The sequence below is a fragment of the Phoxinus phoxinus genome (assembly GCF_949152265.1).
Source record: "Phoxinus phoxinus genome assembly, chromosome: 13".
NCBI classification, from domain to species: Eukaryota; Metazoa; Chordata; class Actinopteri; order Cypriniformes; family Leuciscidae; genus Phoxinus; species Phoxinus phoxinus.
This window is the reverse complement of record NC_136888.1, coordinates 15165076-15186419: the sequence shown is the minus strand read 5'-3', so window position 1 is coordinate 15186419 and position 21344 is coordinate 15165076. Positions and strand designations below refer to the sequence as shown.

The following is a 21344-nucleotide window of genomic DNA, read 5'->3' as shown; positions in this document are numbered from 1 at the left end:
TGTGTGTGATGTGAATGTATAATTTACTTAATTTTATTTACGTTACTCTTTGTAATTCTTTGGTAATAATTCCAGTTGTTATATCATTCATTTGGTCACTTTACCTGTGGCAACACTCATCCCTCAGGCTCAGTCCCTCGTCGCATAACTGAAACTGGCGCTACTTTCATGTCTCCCGTATTACTTCGCGGATTCGCTCTCTCGGTCTCATATGTCAAATACCCCACCTTGTATCTCAGTTATTGACTGTACCTTAGAGGACTTAAATATTAATAATATTACTTAAATACTGTTGTGGCGTTTATTTTGTACATTGCAGGGGACTATTTTTACTTAGCGGAAGGATTAAGAAACATACACACACAAAAACAATCTAATGATTTCAACACAGACTGATTTTCATGTCCATGTATTTATTTATTTTGTGATTGACAATGCTTATACCGTCTGTTGGATGTATGAGCAAGAAAGTGAAATGAATAGGCTTATGTTTTGCAAATCAATAAGTCATAATGAAGACTGGAGTTTCTTGCACTGTCTGACTGAGCTGCAGGTGACGTGAAGACCCATTTCTTAAGGTTGGTAGGACATTAGATTAAATCAGACAGTGATGACATGATCAAAACTGAGCAAGAAGCAGAATTCCACAAAACCATAAAACAAGGCATGCAGGCACTCTGTCATTGTGGCACCAGCAAGTCTGAGCTTAGGCTACTCCTCTCTGGACGATTGCATCAACTACAGTAAAGCCATACAAGCCAAAACATTGTCAACTTTAGGCACTATCACAAGGAAAAGCATGAGATGATTGAGACAAATGGGCCAGTTTTGCCCATTTCTGACTTTTTTCTTCAAGTTTTGAATTAAAAAATTAATTCACATTTTCTAATATATTTGTCTTAGCTTATTATTTTACAGGGTAGAATGAGAATAAGGCAAAATTATTTTTTAATAAGACATAGCTAAAAAAGACTCTTTGACCCTCTAAATGGCACAGACTGCTTTTAAATGTCAAAATGCATCAGATCATTCCAAAACGATGCTAAGAGGTTTTGTAATCAAATAAAATAACGTGTGCTAACTAACCCACACGTTTGACTGCCATGTTTTAATTCCACCATTTTGAGTAACTATTGAATATTTTATAGGAAGTATGTGATGATTGGTATGTGTGTGAAGGCTAATTCATTTCCCAAATGTTGATATCAATCAAGTCTGAGTAAAACGTATCATATTTCCCTATAAATTCCCTATAAATTCCCTTATAAATAGAATGATTAGTTCCCTTTGAGCTAAATTGATCTGGAGGCCTGTCATGTCTGTGTACGTGTTTTATGACATTCCCTCAATAACGTCTGTCACCAGCAGACCTGTGGCCATCACCAGCTTTCACACCCACTGTAGTGTCGATAGCGTCAGAGAATATCAGCGGTGATGTGAAAGCCAGAAAGACAAGCATTATGCTGACAGAATTCACCAAATTTACTGAACTCATTATTTGAATCCAATAAATGAAAACACTTATTTGAGTAACTAGACTTGGGATAGCCTATATTTCTTGTGACAACTAGCCCCGGTGTCCCCTAGGGCGTATAGCACTTACAGAAAGTTATCCATAGTTTATCATAGTTTCCACCATAAAGTTCTACAGTTGTTGTTATTTTTTATTAGCACTATAAAAATGAAATAGAGATTTTAAAAGATTTATACAGTGCTCGAGAAACATATTTATGTCGTATCACATCGTATTATTACATCGTATCACATCGTATTATTATTATTTTCCAGACCTACCAGTACCAATAACTGTGGTCAGGAAAATGTGTAGTGACATATCTAGGAAACTACTGTTTTGATTAATCTCCCCTTGTGTGTGTGCCGCTCCAAATGGTAATTGTATTTTCTTTAGCCTTTTTGCCTTGTGAATTTCGAAGTCTCTCCCCCTCTTTTTTTTTTTTTTTTTTCTCTGCTTGGTTAATACTTTTTGTACATTAAAAACATTTGTATTGCATGTATATTCTCGTTCCCCTGCGAGAGTTTTGTATGTTGTTGTTTCTTGTAAAAAAACAAAAACAAAAAAACAACTGTGGTCAACTCATGGCGATTGCTGTAAAAGCCCACTAGAGGGCGCCATGCTGTTAAAAAACCCCAGAAGATCCTTTTTTGCAGGTGAAAAGAAATGTGATTTCAAGTATAAACATAGGATATATGTTTATATTTTAGTTGTTGTTTTTTCGACAGATTCCACTCAAAATGAAAAAAAAATATCTGATGGAATTTACTTAAGTGCTTATTTTTTTCATTACTACGTGGAACAATTAATTTAGACTCCAGAGGATGCATATTTTTGAAAATATGCATACATCTACATGATTACCTAATTTCCTAAAATCATATTTCAGAAAATAGAATTGAAAATTATAAGCAGTAAATCCCACATTCTGTCGTCATGGCTTCAGCGAATAGAAAGTCAGAAATAACATTGTTGTGCATGCATGCATGCAGCAGTTGGTGAAAAATGATCGAGGATAAAACTGTACCATATTCCACTGGATTTGTAGTCCGGCGCTCGGCAAACTCCCATTGAGTGTCACTTTCCCGCCCGCGGAGATGAACTACAACTCCCATGAAACCACCGCAGCGCTTCTGTTAATATCAATATGGCTTCTGTCAGTCAGACAAAGGCGAATCAGTTTTTGCCTTGAAATGAAATCAAATTAGGGAAAGGTAGCGGGAGAGTCGGACATCGTCCTATTTAGCTGGTTCATGTCTGGCGACGGGGATTACAAGGGACGGAAACACTGTCAGTTGAGTTGAATAAATGCTGTGGTGCACGGAGGCCCCGCACGCGCACAATCAGGTAAGTCTGAGATGCCAAATTATAAGAAAGGCGTCATTTGTTAAATGTGTCTGCAGACATGAAACATGCATTGACGTGAAAATGACACCCGGGGGTAAACGAGCTCGGTTCGACTGCCGGTCCGCATCGCATCCGAAGTCACATCTGCTCTCATTCTGTGGTGGGATAGGGGTTTAGAAAAGAAATGCTTGCAACTGTGCAACAACTGACACTGTGTTGACATTGGTGTGTTGTGTTGATACTTACTTCATTTCATAAATTATTATGACTATTATTATATATTTATGTATTGTATATATCTATATTATTATTGTTGTTGTTTATTATTATGTTTTGTGTTTTTACAAGGTGTTGCCAGCATCCTATATCATCTGGGTATAGGGTGTATATTGGGTTAAGGATACGAATGGTCAAATTTTGGTTCGATAGTTCATGCAGTGATTTTTTTTTATTTTTTTTTATTGCAGTGGATTTTAATTAAGGAAAGTGGCACTCTTAAGACCACACAAATTTCAAAGTTGTCCATGTTTTCTTATACTGTATTTGAATAGTTGTATACTCTTACGGTGTATGCAATATACAATTAATCCAAAACACTTGTAATTGTTATTTTTGTCTCGAAATTAAATTGCTTAATTTATTTGCAAACATTAATCCAGAGTGTATTTTTAAAGTAGATAGGCTGCATGTGTATTTTTTTTTTTTGTAAAAGCTTCACAACACATTACATTAAATACATTACGGCCTACATCAATTTAATTTTTTATTTTTATTTAACAACCCAACAAAGTACAAAAACTGCTGGTCAAGCTAAAATATGGAATATGGTTTTAGTATTTGAGACTTCAGCATCCATTTAACAATAACCAAAGTCAGTGTGGATGTTACTCTAGTCTTACCGTGGTCCATCCAACCTGTTCTTATATCTTACTTCAGGACAGTTTGCATTTACTCTGGCAGAGCATCTTTCTGGACTCTGTCTTTCGATTTGTGTCTCAGTTCCTTCCCATCAACTCCATATTTCTTTTTTAGTGCAGCGAGCTTATGAGACACCCCTTTTGTATGCCTTATCACTTCTCAGAGTGCCCAGTTTGTCCTCACAATGAAAATAATCTGGGGTAAAGTTTATAAAATAAAGAATATGTTTGAGCACGACTGAATATAAGGTTTAATTTCCATAGTAGGCTTATTAGGAGCAGGGAATAGGGGTTATTAGTGCACATTATAAGCCCATTCATTTATTATAATTACAGACAGTGATTTAAATATTTTTCTTTAGTTTGATTTATTAATATCTTTTTTTTTATTAAAAATATAAATATTTATAAGAATATTGCTGAAACTGGAAAACCTTAAATGTAGGGCTGTAACGATTAATCGCGATTAATCAAAATTCAAAATAAAAGTTTGTGTTTACATAATATATGTGTGTGTATTGTGTATAATTATTTTGTATATATAAATACATACACATGCATGTATATATTTGAGAAATATTTGCATTTATATACTGCATATATATTTTTATATGATTTATATTATATATAAATAGAACTATTTTATATATAAATAACACATTTTTATTAAATATATACATGCATGTGTGTGTATTTATATATACAAAATAATTATACACAATACACACACATTTATTATGTAAACACAAACTTTTATTTTGAATTTTGATTAATCGCGATTAATCGTTACAGCCCTACTTAAATGGCATCTTAAACAGCTTTGATATATGCAGTTCAAGTTTTGTGTGATGAAAATTCATCTTGCTTGTTCTGTAGATGCTTATCATATTCAATATGTTTATAAATATAATTTAAATTGTAGAACCACAGAGGGCGTCAGGTACTTCAGTCTCTGATGGACTGTATTTTCATTGATCAGTGGGCATGGACATCTAATAATTACCAGCTGTATAGACGTAAACTGATATTTGAAAGATAACCACAAGTTACATATGAAACAAATGGGCTGTAAAAAGTGTTTACAATTGTGGAGACGTAAAAAGCGAGATTTGGGATATTTTGGATGCCGTTCTGATGAAGAGAACCAGGGCATATGGACAAAATCAACTTTGATCTTGAGCTGCTGAAAAACAGATGAGTTTCCTGAAAACTGATGCCTCCGCACTATAGTTTCATAACTATAATCGGTAACACTTTATTTTACAGTGTCCTTGTTACACATCTTACATGCAGTTTCTGTAGTAATAACTATACATTATGCATAATTACATGCAACTTACCCTAATCCTATATGTAGTTCATTAATATAACTCGGTACTTAAACGCATAATTACACTGTAACACAGACACCTTAAAATAAAGTGCAACCCTATAATCTACATATTCTTTTATGCCTCCATGCATATGTCAGATTAGACATTGATTATGCAAATAAAAGAAACAATGAGCAACCTAAACTCTGAAACTCTCGAGAGCATTAAAATAGCATGCGCACCAGTAGCCTTGCATGTAATGCTTGATATAGCAAGATTGCATCTTTCTTGATTGTTATTGTTGTAAGTAGTGATGCATTTTTCATTATTAAATATGTATTTGTCTTACTAGTCCTACACAACTGCATGTGGGCAGGCCAGTTAACTGAGTTGGTTTGTCATCAAGTGACAGTTTAATCTCAGTAGAAGTGGTTGTGCGTGCCTGTGGTTGGACACGTCTCCATATGGGCGATTCTGAATTCCTCTATCATTGTGGTGTATCGCCTAGATTACTAAAAACTAGATTTGATGTGCAAGGTGTAACCTTTACATTTGGGATGTTTTTTTTTATTCCCATATAATACACATTTTGTCATCCTGAAAATATATATGTGGTGCACTGCACACACATTAATGGGACAATAGGAGACTGTTGTTTTATGACTTTGTTTGATGTTGTTCGGCTTCTACCACTAAAGGTGTGTTTGTTACAGGGTTAATGTATTGTTCTTTTGGAGATACATACAAATTAGACTGATCTGATACCGAATGAATCCTCAACAACTCAAAAACCCCACTCCTGGATGGATTTATTGTTGTTTTTGCTGATTTGCTGTATCTGATGCCTCTGGATAATTAAACCTTTTGAAGCTTTTTAAAGGGTGCTTGGGTGAGCAGAAATCTTGTTTTATTCATTTTATGCAGCGCAGACACCAGGAGACAGTCGTACTCGCTCATCAGCAGAATTTATTCTTGAAGAACATGTCGCAGGGAAGTTGAAATCTTCATTTTGTTAAAAGGAGCCTCACCGTTTTCTCGTTTACTTGATTGCATTACACTGTGCCATATGGAATGCATATTGCATTGGCACGAGTTTTGCATTTGCAGCGTCATAACTTAGCTTTCTTTCAAAACTCAGGCATTGACCAAATGAATTGAAATACAATGTGTTACGGGATAACAATTCAGCAAAGCGTGTGTGTGTGAGGGCAACAGTCAGCCTGGCATTGAGAGGACTATTCTCAGACAAATGCCTGTTTGGAGATTCATCCTCAGCTTTTTTACTGAAAGTAGGTTGGCCGCTTCAGATGGAATTTTTCTTGGCAGTTTTCCCTAAAGTTAACCTCCTTCCCCCTCCTCACGTGTCCCAGCTTTCTGCTGTTTAAAGTCTATTAAAAATTCTGTGGTAATGCATGCAGTGTCTTTGCCTTGACCTCAGACAGGCTCCGCACTTCTGTTGCAATGATTGGTCGATAAAGGTGTGGTGACTTTGACATTTTCTTGGAAAAATAGCGCTTTACTTAGAGCTCACGCTCATGCTCATGCGGCCCCTGCCACACCTCCTCCGCTGCATTTCTTAGACTAAAGCATTGTTTTTTTTAGTCTAGGCTATGTTATTATGACTTTTATTCACTATGCAGCCATGTGTCGTGTTTTATCAGCATGGGTTTAAGGATTTCCTCCAACATCAATTCTCTAATGCCGCAGCTCTTTCTTTCTCTTGGCAGAATGTCCCATTATACAGATGAGCCTCGTTTTACCATTGAGCAGATCGACTTGCTGCAGCGGCTACGTCGAAGCGGGATGACAAAGCAAGAGATCTTGCACGCCCTGGAAACCCTCGACCGGCTGGACCGCGAGCATGTGGAGAAGTTCGGCCACCGGCACGCCCATGGCGGAAGCGGGACGGCCGTAGTCAACCACGGCAACAGCAGCAACGCCACCACCTCTTCCAACTCCTGCACTACCTCCACTAACAACCTCGCAGCCTCTTCTTCAACGACCTCTACGGCCACGCAGACCGGTTACCGTGGCAATGGCCTCTCACCATCTCCTAGCAACAGCTATGACACCTCCCCACCCCCGACGGTCCCCACCCCCATGCCGGTAGTAGCACCCATGGTCCAAAACGGACGGGACGGCCTTGCCGCTATGCCTAACGGGAAGCTCTCCCCGCCCCGCTTCACTGTTAGCAACACCTCCTCGAGGGCCTTCGCGTTCGAGCATCCGGATGAGGAAGTGGACATCGATGACAGAGTCGAGGAGCTCATGAGGTCAGTGGGATACTCTCCGAATGGGTCATAAACTCATGAGGTGGAAAGTGAAGTCAAGAAACGAGTGCTGGTTCTTATTAGGGGCTTTCGCACCAGGTAGTTCTAGGAACTGGCCACCAGGGTGGTTCCCCGAGAATTAATAATTCCCTTAGGAACATTTTCCTGGTTGGATTCGCACCGCCAGTAGCAGTGGCGTAACGAGTCAACACCGGGCCCTTAAGCAGGATTATCAAGGCGGGCCCCCTACTACAACACGTGATGACGCTACACGCACAAAAAAAAAAAAAAATGGTGACGGCGCACCATAACACATTGTTGCTGTTACTGTCATTGCTATATACACATAGGCCTAAGTCCAAATACATAAAAAATATGCTCACTTACATTATAGCTGCATTTTCCGGGCTTTCCTCTGTGCGAAGCTGTCAGGTCATAGGTTTAGTTACCTATGATCACGCGCGTGAACTCGGCAATTGACTACTTTTGACTTCAACCGAAAACAGGAACTAAATACAGGTATTTGCGCTGGCTGATATAACATCATTTTTATTCATATCTTTCACATCTACTGCAGTCAGATTCACTCGTGTTCACTCTGAAGGAATAACTCAACATGGCTGGGCACTTGTATGACACATCAAGGATGATAAGAGAAATAAAAGCAGGTTTAAAATTAGACCCCATTCAAGTCGCAAATTTTAAAAAGAGGATAACACGGTGTAGGCAACACCGATTTTTGTCAGTGTTCTCTGTATTGACAGCACTCCAAATTTACTAAAAATTGAGCTCAATGTTAAAATTGACCGGAGTTCTCCTTTAAGATCCAGATAGCGCGCACAGGCATTCTCAATTGACAGTATGGCAAGTCCAGAGAGACGACTCTGTCCCATTGAGCTCCTGAGATAGCTTTTTATCAGTTTCAGTTTAGAAAAAGAACGCTCTGACAAAAAATTTGACGACTCCATATCTGTCTCAAGTTCACCGGTTTTTACTGTTTTGCACGCAATGCGCATGTTCACCCGGGGATTCCCCAGTCCCAATTCGAAACAAATTACACTAAATTCATCATTGTTCGTTTCAAACATTTATTTAATGATCAGTCAAATATGTTATTGTCATTATTTATTCAAATCAATAAGCAAAAAATTAAAATGCGATCAGACTATAAGTAGTAAAATGCGATAGGGGGACCCGCCTGGGCCTGTCAATCAATATCGTCCAGTCACGCGGGCGGGCCCCTGATTGGTCCGGGCCCGTAAGCAACCGCTTACCCTGCTTACCGATAGTTACGCCCCTGGCCAGTAGGAACTCTGAAGTGGCGTAAGCCGCGCTTGTTGACGTGACTTTTATTTTGATGGCGTGGTGGACCTTTATTTTGACGGCGCTGAGAACGCCAGTGCCACAGTGCTCGCATTCTCCATGTTCATTCGTTTAATTAGACAGTCCTATAATCTGTGTCTTTACACAGCTTTTTTTTAAATGGCGGATGCTGTTGTTTTTAATGTGCGTTCGGCCAATCAGCGTACGCTAACGTCACTGGTAGTTCCTATAGTGCTGGTTTAGACCCTACTCTGAAGTAGGAGCTAAATTAGTTCCTCCAAAACGAAAATCGTTCCTAGTTCCTGCAGTGCGAACACGCCAAAATCCGGGTTCTTTCGCCAATAGTTCTAGGAAGTATGAAAAGGTTCCTCCGGTGCGAAAGCCCCTATTCAGAACCTGTTCTCATTTGAAAATGTTTGAAACTTGAAAAGAAATACTGAATGGTGCAACATAATACACAGGGAAAAAAAAGAAAAGAAAGAAAGCAGTCCAAATTATGAACAGTCGACTAATGAATGGTTATTTACATGAATCACATGTAAACTTATCAGAGGCTAAAATGACTAATACTGAATCTGACTCACTCATTAACTTTGCTCATATCTGAACTGAAACTGTATTATTTTTGGTTTGTGAGACTTACATTAGTTTTATTAGTACTGACTGGTAGTTCATATGACAACATATTTAAAGTCGGCATGAAACAGAAGCTGCGATAAATCTTTTCTTCTTTACTGTGACGTAAATATGAGTGAAACGGCTTCTTGAACAAGAAAGAATGTAGGGTGGAACTTTATTATTTCTATCGGGAATCGGATTGAATCGTTAGATCACTGTGATTTGCTATTGCTGTGATCTAATGTGAGTGACAGGTTGTCCTTGCGCCAATAAACAAAGAAGAGATGTCCTTTCAATTCACCTTTGGCTAAGCCCCGCCCCCCTTAGTTACTGTTGCTACCTCCGACAACTTCATCTGGGCTCTGGTTTGGTATCAACATGGCTTATGCTGTGACAGCTCTTCCTGCTGAAATTTTATCAAACTTTTATAAAGCAGCAAATAAAGTGTCCGATAGAACTAGGCAAAAGTGTCTGCAGTGTGCGTTTGAAGGCTTTATTCAAGACATACGGTGAAACGCGAGCAACAACAAGGCATCCAAATACAGGCAAAAGCAACGGTCACAGTCAAAAAATGAACACAGCATATCCTAATCGAGACGGAGGCTGTGACTCACAATATCAGGAGAAACACTGTTCATGCAAAGCTGGGTAGGTCTCTATTCACTTCTATAATCGTTATTATTTACAAAGCAAACGCGAGTATAAAGCTGTATTTATTAGCAGCGTGTGCTAGCGTATCAACAATTAGGGCAGAGAACCGAAATCATAAATCTAAACCAGCATAAAACTGTCTAACTATAACTTCACAGTAAGGTTAAAAGCTAAATGTATCTTAGAGCACAAAAGTGAGCTTGTTGATCCTTGAGGGGTTTCGCTGACTGTGAGGACGTCCACACAGTTTAATCCAAAGACGACACTTGTCAGTATTTAACTTCGGTTTTGGGAAGGGGAAAAAACGGACACCCCCTCCAACCTCTCTGGGAAACATGCATCTGTGTTACAAATGCCCCAGGCACAACGTTTAACCATATTTTTTATAAAACGACGACGTAATAGCCTGCCGAGACCAAAAATATGAGCCGCCTGCGTTGAAGTCAATGGAGCGCCGTGAAAAAGTGTCGGACCCTCTGTGGGAGCTCGTTCTTGGCTGAGCTGTGATTGGTCAATATACATTCTAGGCGGGCGTGGCTTAGCCAAAGGCGAATTGGGAGAAGTTATTATCAATAAAGATTACGATAGTAAATACTGAAATATTCCATAAAAAAGTTCATGGTGACTTTAAAGATACGATTAGGGACATTTTTGTTGTTATAAATGGTGGTTTAAAAATGTTACCATAGTAACCATAGCAATACCAATAGAGCTGGTAAGTCCCGCCCCCTCCGTAAAACCCCGCTGGACCTCAAAGTTGAAAAAGCGTCAATGCAAGTGAATGGGAGAAAATAATTATTTTCTGTTCCCGTTTGAATTGTGCCATGAATGTGAACATATGTTGACTGTGAATTTTTTATATAATCTTTCATGTTACAAGTTTGACAGTATATGGTATGATTCGTCGGCTAGCAGTTGTGGAAAAGACATAACGAGAAAGACTACATGTCGCCTATGTGACGTCACCCCATAAAGTTGACTTACCCGTGATTTTCGCCAACCTCAACGATTTTGTCCTCTCCCTGAAAGAAGGCGGTGAAGTGCACCAAAGACAGCCATGTCTAGCGGGATCCGTGAGCTAGAGCCGTGAGCTAGTGGTGTTGACGTTTCAAACGCGCCGAAAGCAGCGAGGAGTTGTAGTCCACAAAGTGCTCTCACATAAAGTCTACCCGTATCAAACTTCTACCCGCTAAATTGTAGCATTCTTCACACGAAAGATTATATAAAAAATTCACAGACAACATATGTTCACATTCATGGCACAATTCAAACGGGACCAGAAAATAATTATTTTCTCCCATTCACTTGCATTGACGCTTTTTCAGCTTTGAGGTCCAGCGGGGTTTTACGGAGGGGCGGGACTTACCAGCTCTATAGTATTGAGGTTTTTCATTTGATGTCATTTTAGTCTCATTGTCTGTCTCTCTCTCTCTCTCTGTAGAATGGACAGTGCTATAATTAAAGAAGAGATTAAAGCATTCTTGGGGAATCGGCGAATATCACAGGCAGTAGTTGCCCAAGTTACAGGTTGGTGTGCTTGGCCTTTTTGTTTTCAAAGTTGAAAAACTAATATATCGTGATATTCTGTGACTAACATTGTCCTAGTTACTTTGTGTAATGAAAAGGAGAGCAGTTATAGCACACCATGATATTTTGTTATGAAAGAAATGTCAGCTGTATCGTATGACTGCCTTTTATTAAAAGGAACATTTAAATTCTGTCATTATTTACTCACCCTTTTGTAGTTCCAAACCTATATGAGTTTCTTTCGTTTGTTGAACTAAAAAATAAGATATTTTGAAGAATGTTGGTAACCAGTAGAAGGCAGAAGAAATTATACAGAAGTCAATAGAAGTCAATTGCTTCCATCAACTGTCTGGTTACCAACAATCCAACACCAATTACATTTTTTTTCTGGGTGAACTATCCCTTTAAGGTTGTGGGATTTGTCAAGTCTGGCCTCAGGAGAGACATATGCAAGTCAGATGTTGCCCTTATATGCTGTGTGTCTTTCTCTGCAGGTATCAGTCAGAGCCGGATCTCTCATTGGCTGCTCCAGCAGGGCTCAGACCTCAGCGAGCAGAAGAAAAGAGCCTTCTACCGCTGGTACCAACTAGAGAAAACTACACCAGGTAACATGTCCAATGTCTTTCTAACATTTCTATCATTCATTTGAACATTTATGTCATTCATTTAAATTATTGGATGATAAAAATGTTCCAGGAACATATCCTATTTGGGATATGTTTGATATGATTTATTGATTGTGTGCATGTTAATCTTCCCTATTTACATTACCTCTCATATGGAAGCTTGTTTCTATCACGGAATTATTATAATTTTTTAAGATAATTGGGACTTTTTAGCTCGCAATTCAGACTTTTTCTAGTAATTGAGACTTTACATCTCACAATTCTGACTTTTTCTCACAATTGCGAGTTTATATCTCACAATTCTGACTTTTTTCTTGCAATTCTGACGACTTTTCTCAGAATTGTGAGATATAAATTTAGCAATTGCGAGTTATAAAATCCAATTCTGACGAAAGAAAGACTGACTTTATTTGGCACGCGATATAAACACGCAATTCTGACTTTATAACACGCAAAAAAGAAGAAAGTCAGTATTGCAACATGTAAACTCGGAAAAACGTCCGTAGCCATCATCTAATGGTCACCTAAAAATAATCATTAAAAACACAAAATTAATTAACACTCGAATCTTTGGCAATTGAAATTTCCATACTGTACATTATAATCTTGTGATGCTTAAATTCATTGAAGCATTTTTAGATAAAAATAAAAATGTTTTTTTTTTTGTGAAAAAAGCTAGTTTGCTAGTTTTTTTTTTTTTTTTTTTTTTTTTTTTTTTACACTAAATATGTAATATCCGCCATGTATTGTTCAACAGCCATAACATGAATAATTATTGTGATCTTGTGCTCTGTCAGTTTCAGCCAGGCTGATATGAGGGAAGATATGAGTCGTTCAGTGAATAGATTAGAAGATCATGACCCAAACCCAGAACACCAGTTTCTCATTATCAGTTGCTTTCAGACACAGTGAACAGGCTTTAGTCTGCCAGAAAGTCTGTCCTCAGAAGCACACAGGCTGTTTCCCTTATGACACTTCATCTGAGATGACATGTCATGTTTGTGCCCCAGGAGCAACACTAGCGATGCGGCCCACCCCGATGGCCCTGGAGGACATTGTGGAGTGGCGTCAAACACCCCCTCCCATTAGCAGCACCCAGGGCAGCTTCCGTCTGCGGCGTGGAAGCCGCTTCACCTGGAGGAAAGAGTGTCTGGCGGTCATGGAGAGGTGAGAGGATATGGTAAATTGTGTGAATGGTCAGGACAGGTTACTATGGGTCGTCCCATGAAAGTTCATTTTTGTAGGTTTTATTTTCTGGCACTTATAAGGTTACAATAAGGTTCCATTTGTTAACATTAGTTAACTACATTTGTTAACATGAACTACTAATGCAAAATATTTCCAAAGCATCTGTTAATAATGTTCATTTCAACATTTATTGATACATTAAATAATGAAAAATTCTATTGATTAATATTATTCAATGGACTTGAGCTAACATGAACTTACAATATACAGTTGTCTTTTTCATTAAATAATGTTAACAAAGATTTTAAAAACTGGAACAAATTTAACAACAAATTCATTTGTTAATTTCATTTTCAGTAAATTTTCATTAACTAACTAAACTTTTTTTAGCATTTAACTGTCCAGTTAGACATTACCAGCTTTTTCCTAAAGGTCATGAAAATTATTATTAGAAAATGTATGCTAATTATTAAACTAATTAATTGAAAGCCAAATTCTACAAATATCCCCTTGTCATAATTAATGGTGTAACATACATTAACTAACATTACTAGTATCAAGAATTGTGAAATTTAACTGGAATAGGTTTTGACTACTGAAATGTTGATATTGTGACAAACGTAAAACGTAGTCGACCTAAATCTAAAAGTAGGTTATCTAACCTAGTTTAAATAAAGACATACTGGTAATGCAAGCTTATATTTAAAGCTATATAATGTGTGAATGACCTGATAATTTAATCTTATCTGCCTTTGCTGTCGTATATTTTCGCTCAAGTTATTTCAACGACAACCAGTACCCCGATGAAGCCAAACGAGAGGAAATTGCCAACGCCTGCAATGCAGTCATTCAAAAACCAGGTAGGATGTTTAAACACAGCCCCCATAAAGAAGATGAATGCGTGTGTAAATGCTTGTTATCGTGGCCCCAGACATTATTGATGAGCTCTGCTGTGATTTGATTAAGGGAAGAAGCTTTCAGATCTTGAGAGGGTCACGTCTCTGAAAGTTTACAACTGGTTTGCCAACAGACGGAAGGAAATTAAGAGAAGAGCCAACATAGGTAATGTTGAAGCCCTCTGGGGACAGACAAAGCTCGAATTACACGCAACAATGCATTTTGAATATGGACAATGTAATTATTTCCATTGCATTGTTATCACCGTGCTGCAGCTGTCTCGTTCAAAATGTGCAATCATCAGAAATATTGAATTTACAGAAAAAATGCCTTTCAGAAAACGCGGTTCCATCATGTTGGGTACATCCTAATGGGCGCAGATATGTTATGGCAAGGTCTGTTTTTTTCTAAGAAGCAGCAATCCTGGAGAGTCATGGGATTGATGTCCAAAGCCCGGGAGGACATTCCAACAGCGATGAGATCGATGGAAATGACTACGGTGAGCAAGTAGCTGCTGACCAAGTTTTGGGAATGGTAAGGGATTTTTTAAAATATCAACCATCCCAACACGATTTAACTAGAAAAATTGGCCTTTTTTACCGTTGAATTAAAATGAATTAAAAACCTGCTAATAATTATTGTCATGTTATCGCTAAAAAACAATTATTTTAAATAAACTTACCGTATATTAAATTTAGGCATCACAACTTTATAATGTATTGTACAGTATAAAAAAATATAATAATTTTGAGATTTGCTAAAGATTACATTTAACAGTTGTTTTACTAAATTATTAGTGTTTAATCTCTAATAACCGATGTTACAAATATGTTGCCGATATACTGTGGTTTGTATGAACAATTTCATGCTCCTTTGTCTTTTAATGACACAAAGTCATTCAAACAGGTTTGCGGGGGAAAATCAGAGGGCTTCAGACCAATCTCTGGTTCTCTACTCCCTTATAGGACGACAACACCGGCCCAATAGAACACCAGGACCCCATAGCTTTGGCGGTGGAGATGGCCGCTGTCAATCACAGCATCCTGGCTCTGGCGAGGCAGGGAGGAGCTGCCAGTGACATCAAGACAGAGGTGCTGGATGACGAGTGAGAATCTTCCCTTCGACGTGGAGCGCGGGAGGGATGCCGAAGGAGAAATGTGGGGTTACCAAAATAAAGCCAAACAGTGGGTGCGTGAACTGTGATTGAGGAATATGGCCAGGTCGTGGATGACCAAAGTGAATGCGGAGACTGTGAACCCAACATTCCCTCCTTCCACCTCCCTCCTACATGTGACGCCTCAATAGTCTTTTCATTAATACCGTTTTCCTACGCGCAGCAGGTCGGGGAGGCGCTGCGTTTAAACTGTTGATGGAACTTCATGTGACATATCACCCTGCCATATCCCATACTTGGATAGTGAATTTCGTCTCTCAGTTTTCCTTCTTTCAGGAAGTCTTCTTTGCAGGATATAAGAGGTCAGTATCATACTAAATGTTCACTGCCTCAGCCTCTCCAGGGAAAGTGTGTTGGGAAGCATATTCTCTCTCACTTCTTAACTTATTTCTTTATCTACGTGCAGTCCAGCATTGCTGAAGTTGCATTTTGAACTTGTACACTTGTCACCAGGGTCCAAAATTAACACTCGCCTACCACCAAATGCGTACCAGTGGCTTTGCCAAGTAAATAGAACAAACATACTGGGCAGTTGTTTAGAAACTGTAACATAGTTGGGAGATGATTAAAATTAGATGTGTGACCCGTCCTGGCAAAATGAGTCGGAATGCGCACGGGCTACTTACGAGCTACTGGCAAATCAAGTGAAATGTGTACATATTGGTCGAATTTATGGTTTTCACAAAAATTAGTTTATTAAGCCTTCTAGCGATCCCAATGCTCCAAATAGAAATTAAACATCTAAAATTATCTTTGTTTTCTGATAGGTGTACCTTCCTAAATCTTTCCTTTGTTTTAATAATCCATGAAAAATTGCTCTGCTCACTTCTCGACTACTGCCGCTTCCCCTCAACACAAGTTGGTATCGTTGTAAAGCGCAGCATTCCAACTTTGTGAATATTCATAGCGAATTCTCGATGGCTTGAGTGAACCAATGAAATGTGATTTTCAAACTCATGCTGATGTAAACGCCTCAGACAGCGTGCGATCACGATATACACATGTACACAGAATTACAGTATTTCAAAATATCTCTCTTGGCAAGTATTCACGCAAACATTATCTGTTATGTCTTAAATAAACGTTTGGTTAACTGTTGGGGAAAATCATCTGATCTGTAACATATTAGATCCGTGCGGTACAGTTGGTCTTAATATATAGGCTGTCTCATTGTTGTTAATCAAACAATTGCTGTATCATGGGGGGGAAAGTTGAATATATATTTTTCCTATAGGAAAAAAGGCAAATTTGGTGGTATTGCCAGTGATTTTAAGGTATAGTTGCATCATACATAATTTTGAAGGTTTTTTAATAGAGAATGTGAAATAACAAAAAAACATTTTTTAAATGTTGCTCATTGTTACTCATTTTGCCAGCACAGGTCACATATTTTCAAAAATCGACTAGTTTATTAACCAGTCCTGTTTAATTAGGCTGAATTTCAACAGATTTTTTGTGGCCATTTTACATAAAATGTGAAATAAAAAAATGTAAAATCATCTCTAGATGAAGCGCAATACAATTGTATAGAATACAAGGGATCTTAAGATGTGTTTTTTTAAGTGTTTTAAAAGTTTTGACATTTAAATAACATTATTTTAAAAGCTATTTTAACTCCATACGTCATCTTAATAATGGCTAAAATGCTACAAAAAAACAGTGTGATACACAGTGCATCAGCCAAAGACGTCTTTCTCAATATGTATATTGCTGTAGTGATGGCGTTTAAACAAGATTAATTTAAATATTCAACTTCTCTGGAAAAGGTTTTATCATGCACAAAGTCTTACAGCCAAAGTGTAGCGTGCTAATTGAAGCATCACCACTACAATACTGTTTCTAAACTACAAGCAAAAAAAATTGTAAAAACGTACTTCACCTCACTAATTAACAAATCAGTTGTTGGACGATTAGTCGTAACTCATAACTAAACACATTACGTGTCTTAAGTGCGCCATTCTTCCCTCGCTAATGCAAGCGTTTTCAGTCAACGGTATCTGTTGCTATTTGTGCGTCTTCAAACTTCTTCCAGTTTATCTGGGATGACGCCGCTGTTTGTCACTAATATGCAGAAAAACAGGTAAATAATTTAATTATAATTGAGATAAGAATGTTTTATCTCAAGTACCGGTACAACAAAATACAGTTTTATGACCAGAATTAAATATTTGTTTCCATGAAATTGGCAAAGCGTTAATTCTGGACCCTGGTTTGTCACATTAGAAATTGCATAGGACTGTATAGTTGCATACCATAACCGGCCTGCTGGCTTCAGCAATTATGTATTGCACTTTTAATTACTGGCGGCAGCTTATTTATGTTCCTGCCGCTACACAACTGTGCATCTCTGCAGGGAGGCATCGAGGGCCGCCTGGAAACTGAAGCCTTCTCGTGAAGATTGTGCCATTATATTTCAGCATTAGCAGACTAGAAAATCAGTTGGGCTCTTCTGCAGGCCTCTCTAAAAGCAATCAGACAACAGCCGTTTATTTGAACGTATATAACCTCAAAGTGTTCTACTCGGGCCAATAACTGTGCAAACGTTTCAGCAGCACACGGCTGGAAAATGTTGTAGCATTGGGAATTTCTTTGTCTCAGCGAATGGGAAAACACTTGACAATCAGGATGACAACGTTCCAATACAAAAACCTGTTGGTGTTTGCCCTCGTGTCCAAATATGGGGTTTCTCTGGAAAGTGATGATAACTCCCTTCCATGGGGATTAATAACAGTTAGTTCCGAAATTAAAGTGGATTTAACCACTCTAATAAAAATCCCATGTAATTGCTTGTTTGTTTTTTGTTTTAAGAATCATAAAAAGACACTTTAAGGGGAGGGTTATGGTGCTTTTTTCTCTTTTATCTGGTACTGTTTCAAAGAAAGATAAGAGGGATGGACTACTTCAGGTTATTTTCATTTGTGCTTCAGAATTTTGGTGCTTGTTTTAAAAAAGGAAAGGAGATACTAACCACGTGCCCTCTCTCACCTTTTACTGTCTGTCCTCTTTGCCTTTTAGGAAGCTGCTTTCTGTGTGTAATGCATATCATTGCAGTCACAAATAAGCTTTTTTTAGACTGATCAAAATAGCTATCAGATGACAAACCTGTGAAAAGTATCAGCTGCTTCAAAAGTTCTCTCAGAATGTCTGAAATACCATTTCAACTCATAAACACACCTTTGTTTCTATTGAGCGCGAGGGCTACAGATTTATGTCGATGAGATCGCCACTAGCTAACTCGTAATTAAAACGTCAGTCGCAGCCGAACGTGAATTTTGAACATTGAAATTGGGCTTCAGCCTTGATGCAAGTATTTCTAAGCACTTAAATGACAGAATATGTCAAATCTGTCAACACGTCATTGCTGTGAAAATTAACTGTGGGTGACGCTGTTTATTTAACGCTGAAGTTCCTAGATACATTTATTCCATAAATCCACATAAGCTTATCATAAATGTACCTAAAAGTCTATTTGCTAAAATATGTATCAAAAGAATCATTGTATGTTAGGAGAGAATATTAATTGGAAATTAATTTTCTCACTTACGATAATTCTGCCAAGCAGAAAAAAAAATCATCAAATGAGACTTTGTTTTTCTAGTTATGCCTTGTAAATTGAAAGGTTACTATGTTTTCCTTTATAGGAGTGACCAGGACTAGTTGACACACTTTTTACTCCAGTGACTATTTGTCAGCGTGAGATTATTGTTGAAAGGTAATTTCTGCATAGACACAAATTTTGCAGACTAGCGCTTGTTGTAACACTATATGGGGTAAGTTGTCACAATGGCAACCTGCTGTGTATTAACACTACCACAGCATATTTTTGTTTTTATTATAAGTATTATATTATTATGTTTATTAGCTTTTCAGAAAAAAATGCAAAAATGTCAAATTATTGTTTTGGCTAACAGAAATTGTAATGAATTTTATAAAATTCCAACCTATAAAACTTGTGACAACTTGCCCCTATCTAAATTTTGAAGGTACACTATGTAATGTTAGGCCTTTTATCGGTTAAAAGACAAATCTGCATATTGTTTTGTGGAAGAACATTGTTTTGGTTGTACTTGGACTGCGTAACTGTGCACTTACTAGGCTTAAGAGATATAGCCAGTTTAGATGGAAAGGATCTCAAGCTGACTAGCTAAAGACGTTACTGTAGCTATACCCATTAATAGACACGGGAACTCTAAAATAAATTCCAACGCAGCACTACAACCACCATAATGAAATAACCCTTCACAATAGATAATGCTTTACAATCAACTCTGTTAGAGAGCTACATGGCAATTTATCTGTTAAATAAAATACCTTGCTCCCCTATTGAGTAAAAAACGCCATCGCCATGTCGCTTTTACAATATTTCAAATACTCGCCATCTTTGAAAAGCCAAGCCGATGTTGATTCTTGTTTTATTTCGAGCTCCCTCAGCAGACTCTCCTCTGTTCAGCGTTTTTTTTTAAACTGCTTATTCGAGATTCAGCGTGCTCCATGTCAACCTTTTTCACTTGTTGTGACTAAGTAACCTATGCCACTCCCACACCATATACATGTCAAGCAGATTTAAGGTAGGTCCGACTGTGCAGACCGATCTGTGTATGACATCAAAGTAACGCGAGAGCGATTAGAGAGCAGACGTTCGCTCGTTGAACACACCTCTTTTCCATATTTACGGGTATTACGAGACACACACTGGCGAGTGCCGTATATATGCATTTTCCTGCCGTAAACCAATATTGTTTGTATTTTTTAAACCCGTCAGATCTTAAATATAAACAAAAAAACTACCAAAAAGTAATAATAGGCTTACCATAGTGAATCAGGGTAAGACAAAAACACGTTTGGAAGAAGGATTGATGTTTTGACTCATTTTAAATTTTGAACAAAAAAAAGTTACGTAGTGTACCTTTAAATCGACTTTCGTTATATAACTGACTCTTGTCTGAATGTACAGTATGCAAATGTGATTTTATTGTGTTTAGCAGCTGTTAGAAAAAAATGTGATGGAATGGTTGGATGGTTTGAATCCAGCAGGAAACATCACTGTAGCAATTGTGCAATTTTGACTCAAAATGTTATAGTTACTGAAATACAGTCGTTGTGATAACTTCCCTGTGTGACAACTCGCCCTGGTCTCAAGTTCTTTAACTTTCTTCAGTTCACTGAACCTCCATCAAAATATTAGATGCTATTATAGCGAGACAATGAACAGGATTGCAAACTGCCAAATCATACATCCAGCTAAAAAAAAGTTTAGAATTGTCCCTGAAATGTGTTTTAAGTCGTTGCCAACCCAAAATTTAGTGTGAATTATCATGAGCTTACACAGCAGTCATGTAGTCTTGTATATTTTATTATAGGACACAGTCAGCCCAATCTTACTAACACAGAGTCCCTCATTAAACACTTTCTTAGAAACAGTATTGAGGCACAATGTGATGGACTTGTGCCATGTGACTTACCCAGAAGTCTTTATTAAGCTAGTGTTGGAATGTGTTTGGAACAGAAGTCTGTCGTGAAAGAACGAGGGAACACTTTGACTGTGTTTTTAATCTGTCCATGTTCAATATGTGAATATATTAAAAATATATAAATATATTCTATGAGTATAAAAAATGAAAATATATCACTGTTGTATTAACTTGAAATAGTCTGATCATGTATCTCTTATTACAGAATTTAGTGCCTTTTTTGGACAGTAGACTGTTCTGTAATTAATATGTAGTATAAAATGCATATGCTTTGTTACTTTTTTAAGTTTTGTTTTGACACTTATTTTTGGTTTGTTTTCAAACTTTGTTTTTAAGTTGTTTTTATTTTAGAACTGTACCTTCTAGAGAATAAAGACTTAATGAGCTGAAAGACACTGGCTAATTGTACTTTATATTTAAATTGTGCAAAATATCCATTATATTCATCATCAGTCTTGTAACTGGATTGTTTGAAGATGTGAAGTAATGTAAGGCGTTTATATCAGAAT

General features: G+C 37.6%; 1 protein-coding gene across 13 annotated transcripts; it reads left to right on the top strand.

The window, feature by feature from the left end:
* The first annotated feature begins 2642 nt into the window (after nucleotides 1-2642).
* hmbox1a (homeobox containing 1a) lies at nucleotides 2643-21220 on the top strand. 13 transcript variants are annotated; one of them, XM_079634086.1, is made up of 11 exons: nucleotides 2648-2860; nucleotides 6818-7363; nucleotides 11394-11479; nucleotides 11974-12084; nucleotides 13116-13272; nucleotides 14071-14153; nucleotides 14260-14355; nucleotides 14609-14689; nucleotides 15156-15295; nucleotides 15528-15666; nucleotides 17718-21220. In XM_079634086.1, the coding sequence occupies exons 2-9, from the start codon at nucleotides 6819-6821 to the stop codon at nucleotides 15266-15268; spliced, it is 1272 nt and encodes a 423-aa protein (XP_079490212.1). In that variant the 5' UTR covers nucleotides 2648-2860; nucleotide 6818; the 3' UTR covers nucleotides 15269-15295; nucleotides 15528-15666; nucleotides 17718-21220. The 13 variants fall into 13 exon arrangements, with proteins under 13 accessions (XP_079490216.1, XP_079490212.1, XP_079490210.1 ...); XM_079634084.1 differs by having other exon boundaries at nucleotides 2666-2860; nucleotides 14603-14724; XM_079634090.1 differs by having other exon boundaries at nucleotides 2643-2860; nucleotides 14606-14724; nucleotides 15156-21220.
* The last annotated feature ends 124 nt before the right edge of the window (nucleotides 21221-21344 follow it).